This window comes from Gavialis gangeticus, unplaced genomic scaffold, assembly GCF_001723915.1.
Source record: "Gavialis gangeticus isolate Ggan-Ray unplaced genomic scaffold, GavGan_comp1, whole genome shotgun sequence".
NCBI classification, from domain to species: Eukaryota; Metazoa; Chordata; order Crocodylia; family Gavialidae; genus Gavialis; species Gavialis gangeticus.
This window is the reverse complement of record NW_017729033.1, coordinates 103,248,164-103,255,845: the sequence shown is the minus strand read 5'-3', so window position 1 is coordinate 103,255,845 and position 7,682 is coordinate 103,248,164. Positions and strand designations below refer to the sequence as shown.

The 7,682-nt window shown below is 40.5% G+C and overlaps 1 protein-coding gene across 1 annotated transcript in view; it reads right to left on the bottom strand.

The window, feature by feature from the left end:
- SEC31A (SEC31 homolog A, COPII coat complex component) overlaps window positions 1-7,682 on the bottom strand; it is a 97,653-nt gene that overhangs the window by 13,637 nt on the left and 76,334 nt on the right. Inside the window, exons 21-22 of the mRNA XM_019525993.1 lie at window positions 7,174-7,479; window positions 1,978-2,036 (exon numbers count right to left, since the gene is read on the bottom strand). Of these exons, the coding sequence (XP_019381538.1) occupies window positions 1,978-2,036; window positions 7,174-7,479 (365 nt within the window). The remainder of the gene's footprint in view (window positions 1-1,977; window positions 2,037-7,173; window positions 7,480-7,682) is intronic.

Sequence of the window (7,682 nt, the reverse complement as noted above, 5' to 3'; positions counted from 1 at the left end):
TACATTGCTCGCTATAAGTGCACAGGCCAATAGTTTGCAACCTATGGTCTGTGGGCTGCATTCAGTTTGTGGCTCCAATGCTTCACCCATGCTGTGGCCAAGTGGCAGGAAGTAGTGGTGGTGGCCAAGACCTTACACTGGCCTGCCCCAGACCTGAGCCAGGTCATTGTGGCTGACTACTGTAAAAAGGTTGCTGATCGCTGGCTTAGGCCATGGAGAGTGCCATGCAAACAACGAACCATTCAAATGAGATTCAAGCCTCTGACAAAAATATTTCTATTACATCAAATTATTAGCATGTTTTTGAAATAGTGCCTAATTCTTTGTGGCCCTAGATGTTAAGAGACATTGTTTAATAGAGGAAAGAACAGTGACTAAATGGGATGCTGATCTTTGCTACAACTATAGAACACCAACCCTAAAGAGAACGTTGGTGCTTTTTTGCCTTGAGAGGGAACAATGGAAGTATCCAAGATGTTGAGTGTTGACTGTTGTGGGAGGAGACATGTTTTGATGATAATTGAATAAAAGCAAAAGCTGTATTTATAGTTAAGTATGTCACAGCACTCAATTCTTAACAAACAAAACACTGAGTCATTAGTCATGGGATAATGATTGAAAAGTTATACCTCGGGCTCCAGGAGGCAATGCAAAAATTGGCTCTCTTTGTTCTTTAAAAGATTAAAGATTCTTGTAAAACCATTTACTAATATTTAACCAAATAGTTCAAAACTTGTTAAAACCCAACACTGGACTACACTGAGTATGTGCAGGACCAATGCATAGGTGTTCTTGATGGAGTCTTGTTCAGCAGAAAATAGGGCACAGGGGACAAAGTGACTCCTTACTTTAAAAAAAAAATCCTTAAAAATCAGTTTCTATTACAGCAGTTATGGTGATGACAAAAGCCTACCACAAGAACAAGACCAATCCAAGTTAAAAAAATGTTTCCTAATCAGTGTTTATTACTGCATCATCTTTTAGCAGCAGGAAATAATGTAGACTGGTACGTTCTCCCTTTCTATCTGTGAACCTTAGCCCTATGCAAAAGATCCTACATTTTTGGGTTCTAAAACTCAGAAGCAGGCTCAGCACACAGAGGAGCGGTGAAAATTTCCCCACTCCATTTTGGCAAAGTTTACAAATCCTGAACTGGAAAGACTACATGGCAGAGGTACAAGTTACTGTTGCTTTGCCTCCATGAACACTCCAAACCTTAGCCACTGAAAATGCCATAATGGTAAAGATTCTCACAGGTTTTGTGCTAAAGGCACTTGTGCATGAAAATTGATCACAACTACCTAATTTCACCTGGGCTACTATGACTGCTGGCAGATAAAAGTTCAGCCTGAGCCAGTGGCCTGAAAGAGTCTTTCTAGCCTATTAGCATTGACTTTCTGTCCCCTGTGCTGATCATGCTGCAATTCCCCACCCTTGTTCTTTTATAAAAAGTGAAGTTGACGTCATGCTCTCCATCACAATGCTTGTCTTATCTTTACTAGATCCTGGGGGCCATATCCTCAATTTGTGTAGTTATACTGCATGTGAGGTCATTGGAGGTCTGAGAATTTACATCAGTTCTGGATCTAGTTGTAGGTAAAATCTCACGCACAACTCAGCAGCTTTTCCATAGACAAAAACAGCCTAAGGTATTGTTGTCATGATGGCTTCCCCAAAAATTTAATTGCTTTTGGATACATACATATTTTAGGAAACAATGTATGGTGAACAGTTATATCTTCCCTGAATGAAAGGCAAGAGTTATTCATGGTACTATTAAATTGGTGTTGGGCAGTAACGCTTCCTTTTCCTTCTTCCAACAATGGTTTTTTGTAACTTTTAGTTAATACTACTATTTGACTGCATTGCAAGCAATTTAGTAGGGACTGGACTTGATCCAGGTAGTTCCTTCCTGTCTTGTCCAGTGGAGCAGCCCATCCCAGTCCTACCTAGTGATATACCCATCTCTTACAGTACCTTCTTTTTCTTTGCAACTCTGTTCAATGCAGGAGGATCATTCCAACCATTTTGAGGTCCTGGAAGATCAACAACAAGAAAAGAAATCTCACATTAACTGTTTGCTAGGGTCCCAGAAGTTGGGCCAGAGGTCCACTTTCTGCACTACTCCTCTAAACTCATTGCCTCAGCAATATGTGCATCTCTCACATTGAACTGGGTCTCTTCCATAACTGTAAAACTGGCAGTTGGGGACCACCTAACTAAAACTGGGCTTCTCCATTTATACACCATTAAAATCCATTATAGTAAAATCACATATTCCCTGCACTATCCAGAAAGTCTTGAAATTCATTATAGTGAAAGTCCTTATGTTCTGAGTACCTTAGGTAGGTTAGGTGATTTTTCTGTTTAACAACTAAGCTGCAAAGACCTTATCATCTTGGGTGAGCAGTCACCTCTCCTCCTCCTACACAGTATAAATCTTCTGACCCCATTAAATAATGTTTCTAGGATTCAACATAAAAAACTATTTAGCATTCTCCCATTTTCTAGGAGAGTGATTTTACATATGCAAACCCTCTACAAATGGTGGCAACTGCTTAATGTGGCAAAAAGTGTAGTTACACTTTTGCAACCCTGCCATGCAAGCAACGCAGGTTAACATGGTCTCAGCAATTTTATGAAGGTTTCATTTCTGTCCGTTTTCCAGCAGAACAAATCAGAATGTAATTAGAGTCCTATTAATGTTACCATAAAAGTAAATCAGCAGCTGGTATCTCAAAAAACTCTGGGGAACAAAAGTTAATAAAATTCTGCTGAAAATGTTTTTTGAATCTTGCTACCCTCAATGATTATTGCAAGAGAGAATTAAATGGCCATAAGATGTAGTCCTAAACAACAACAGAAAGGATACTTCTAACAGCAAGAGGAATCTTAAAAATCCTAGGCCAGGTGTACCTGTACACTCTGGAGATACAAGGTGGCTGTCAGCCAGGGGTACCCGGCTCATTAAGTCAGAATTAAGAACGGAGTGGGTCCTGAAAGTAGGGTAAAGCTACAGTCTGCAGGAGCAGACTAGTGAATCTGGTATCTTCTATAGCCACAATGAAGGAACAGAAATATAGAAGGTATCTGCACAAAATCATCTTTAAATCATGTTATTTAGTATTTTTCCATAAGAAATCTGAAACTCATTTAAAAAAAGCACTTCCTACGCGTCCACAAAATTTGCAGTACAAAGCTGACATGAATTAGGAACTGTTCCCATCTTTTCATGATTCCTGTTTAATTGGGAAGAGTGTATTAGAATGCAACATTAATGCATCCTAACTGAAGTAATTAGAATTGATTGCAGAAAGCCACCAAAAAAAGGCCAAAAGAAAAATTCAATGGACTTTTTCACCACAGTTTTTCAATTAGCACATGCCAAATCCATCTTCATGTAACAGACTGGATTATTTTAGGATAGAATTAACTTGTCTTCAAATTTATCAAGCATTTAAGCTTTTAATTTCACAGCCACCGACACTGAAGGGCCAGATTAAACAATTAAAAATCTCTTTTAGCTGAGTTTTTACTAACTACAGGTCAGTCCTATCCCTTGATGACAAGATATCCAAGGTCTTTGTTCTGCTGCCTATCTTGAAGACTAGTTTCCAAAAGGTTTGGCCTGTATACTATGGAAATTATTTTTTTAAACAACATTATGACGACTGTCAATCATTTTATAAAAGAGTGCAGTAAAAAAAGTACCGATTTACTTCTGTGGTTAAAAATTCCATTTGTACTGTTACCTTTTAATTAAGATATTATAAAACTTGCTTTGATTAAAAATGTATTGATCATTATAGCACTGATTGTGTCTATATGCTGAGGCTTGCATGTATTACTAATGATCATTCAGTTAATTTGATGCTGTGGCTTAATGATTTCAATGTTATGCTGTAGCTAGTTCACCTTGCAGGATAGAGGCCTGGTCTTGAGTAAACTGATTTTCTGCAGATAAAATACAAAAATGACTGAGATATTTAAAAAAAAATTAATAGGACCTGACCTGTATTTGTAAGAAGTTGAGGGTTGTGTCACCTGAGAAGTGCCTAATCTAATTAAGAAACCAGTTTAAGTCTAGCATTAATTTGTGGTATACGTTGTCCGATCAGATGTGCACAATCACGTCTCCTCTACCCTCCCAGAAAACCAGGCTGCATTCTTTCCCATGGAGCAGATCATAATTTCAAGTTGCTCCTAATAATTGTTGATGAATCCTGGTTTCTTGTAGCCATGGACAGAAAAACAGTTATACTATTTTAAAGGAAGAAGGGGATTTACTATGGTTCATCTGAAGATAATCCTGAAGTTTAGTAAGCATATTTGATAATAACCCTGGTTTTTATAGATTTATGTTCTAGCACCAACATTTCACTGGACTAAGATATGCACTGCAAACAAGAAGAAAAACTAACCAAATGATTAATTTATCAATCAATCAGTCACTCATTTAAGCTGGGACCCATAGATAAGCTCCTTGAGTATCTGCTGTTTGAATTCAAAATAATTCATCTAACCGACCCAGGAAAAATGTATATGGCTCCCAGAAACCAACCTACAAGACTTCTCTTGCCATTCACATCCAAAACTTCAACTGCGCACAGCTGGGAGACCTTAGCCCAATTCTGAAAGCCCTATACAGAACAGATCACTGAAACCTTTAACACAAGAAACTTAACAGGTGAAAAATCTCTTAAGTGCATTATTATGCCCCAAATATAATGGGACCCCATATAAAGTACATTAGAGGGGAAAAATCCTGTTAAAGCAGTTTCCTGTTCCCTGCATTTATCTGAAAGTACAGTGACCATGCTTTCTGTCTTATACCATGCTGCTATACTTCTGCAGGGCTAGGAAACTCAGCAAAAGCTCCTACTCTATCCACTTCACTATCATTTCCTCCTCACACAAAAAAAAATAAATTGTACACCACCAGTCCCACATGCAAAGGATGCCTTATCCTAACAGGCCAGGGAAAAGACACCCAGCCCAGATACAGAATACAGGCGATAGATATCCAGAGTCTCCCTATGATACTGGTTCTCAACCTTTTCAAAGCTAGCGCTTCCCTCCACCACTTCTGAACATGTCAGCACTCCTGGCTGAAAACCACTATGGCTGCTGATGCAGCTTACCTCAGGGCTTCCCAGCTGGAACTGCCCTAGGCCTGCTGCACAGCCAGCATAGGAAAATCTGTCCCATGAACATACTCTTCCTGTATTAGGGCTCCAGTATCTGCTGAAAGCAGGCAGAAAGGCTGCCTTGGGATGCACAGCCCTTCCCAGTCATCCCTGCCCTTTTCCTGCAAAAAAAAGATTGGAGATTTTTAACCTACACCTGTGTCCAGATGGAGTGTAGGGGATGCTGGACTGTGAACAGCTACACAACTAATTAGAGCCCTAATGGAGAAATGCATAGGGCACCCTTGAGGGAGCCTCATGGTACCACAGTTGAAAATCACTGCCCTAGGACATACCATCTACAAATACTTTTCCCTACAGTGCTGCTGAGGCCCTGACAGGTCCCAAAACTGACCCCTCTTCCTGTGACAGATTGGATGTCTTCATCCTACAATGTGTGTGTGTGTGTGAATGTAATTCTAATGAGAGGCTTGCATTCAAAAGCCTGTTTATTCAAGTAACAGGTGTCATCAGAACAGTGGCAAAACAAGCTTAGCCCACGCTGTCTCATCCACATTCCTGGAGCCACACCATGCCCTTGGGTCAAGGACACCTCTTTCCTAACCCTACAGACTGCAGGGGGAAGGGGATGTCAAAAAACAGTTCAGTCTCCAGCCCCTTCATCCATGACTTCTCCACCAAGGGACAATGTAACCGATTGGTGCCAAGTAGGGTTTACTGTGCATGCATGTAGACGGCACACTAAGAACTGAACCGAGACCAAATGCATTTCACATCAATCACTAAAAAGCACTGGCCTTTCAGTCACTCCTAACCTGGGCTGGATTCCACATGGCAACCTGGAGGGCTCTATATCCCATTAATAATGCCCTGCATAATGCATTGTCTCCACTAGGAACGCAGTGAGAAAGAGTGCCATGGTGAGGCCTTTGAGGCCTGTTAACCATGACACTAGGATGTTTGCTCAACCAGTGCCATGGTCTCTACTACACACTTTATAGAGACAAGTCACCAAGCAATAAATCACAAAAGCAGCATAAACTGAAAAAACCAATCATGAATGCTTAACCTTTCTTCTTGTGTTATTTTGTTCCCTGCTACCTTGATACATTTTGTTACCATGCACACACAGAGAAATGCTCATGCATTCTAGCATCATTCACATGCTGTTTCTCAGCTTACAGAAAACATACTTCTTTCAAGTGTTTCTAAACTGCTGAGGATTATCATTTTGGGCATTGGTAAAGTACACTAAATCCCATCACACTTGATGATTAGGAAAACAGAGCCAATGACTGAGAGGGTGCTCAAGAGAAAAGGTTTCTTAAATTAAATTAGCTCCAAACATGACACTTGCTCTTCCTTTCATAATCTTCCTCTTCTGCAGCTTTAACCTTTTGCAGGGTCGGTTGGTGGTTTAAATCTGCCTTCTCCACATTTTTCTGTTGTTGATCAGGATATGAAAGAATATTTTCATATCCTTCCTTTCTTGTTTTCATATAGCCTTTCATATGTAAGCACTGTAGATCAGGAATAATATTACTGAGGGATTACACTGGTTAAATTGGGACACAAGAGAAGCATTTGGCTCAATGGGCATGCTACAGCTTCACAATTTGCTTAAATTTATATACTGGTTCACCAGTCATACCATGCTGGTCTCAGAGGTATATTACTGCAGTCCCAACACTGTTTTGCTGATTGGTGTTAAAGAAGAGTTCCCTCTTTCAGTAGCATGGTGCAACTTCCAGAACACCTGAGTTCGCAAGCTGCAACTATAGTACTTCCAAACTGTAGCAGACAAGGCTTTCCCACTGGAGGATGCCCAAAAAGATAATGCCATTTTTAGAAACACAGTTCATTAATACTACAGCACTGTAATATTTTATACTAATTAGTTCATCATTCACTAGGCAAACAAACAAACAAACATCATAACCCACACAAAAGCAAAACAGTCCCCCCCCTTTCAAGCGCAGACCTGTTCTTTGGGATGCAGGAAGTTCACTGGTGGCAGGCAGAGTACCTGTTGGTCCAGTAGGCAATGCATAAGCCACAGAAGTTGCTGGAGCTCCTGGCCTGCCATGCTGGAAGGATGCACCAGTTGAAGGAAGAGGGAAAGAAGCACCAGGATTCAAGCTTGTTGGAGAGGGCTGAGGCTGTGCTGGGTATAATGGAGAGGGTATGGAATGTGGAGAAGCAGAAGGCATGTAAAGAGGGTTAGGAGAAGGGTTAGGGTATGAAGTTGAAGCAGGAGGCACTGCAGGCTGTTGGGGCTGATAAAGAGCTGGTCCCCCTGTTCCAAAAGAATACTGCTGGGTTGGCTGATATGCTACATAAGGGAAGAAATGGGAGAGAGTTAGTCAGTAAACACATCATGTTAATATTTTTAGATTTGGAAAAAGCTACTCTCCTCAAGTTTTGATGGCCCATTTCCTCTTCCTGACTAAGATCACATCTTTCTTTCTGATTTGATCTGAATGGAAGCCTTCAGCCTCAGACAAGCTTGACAGCTTTCTGGACAGAAAAAACACT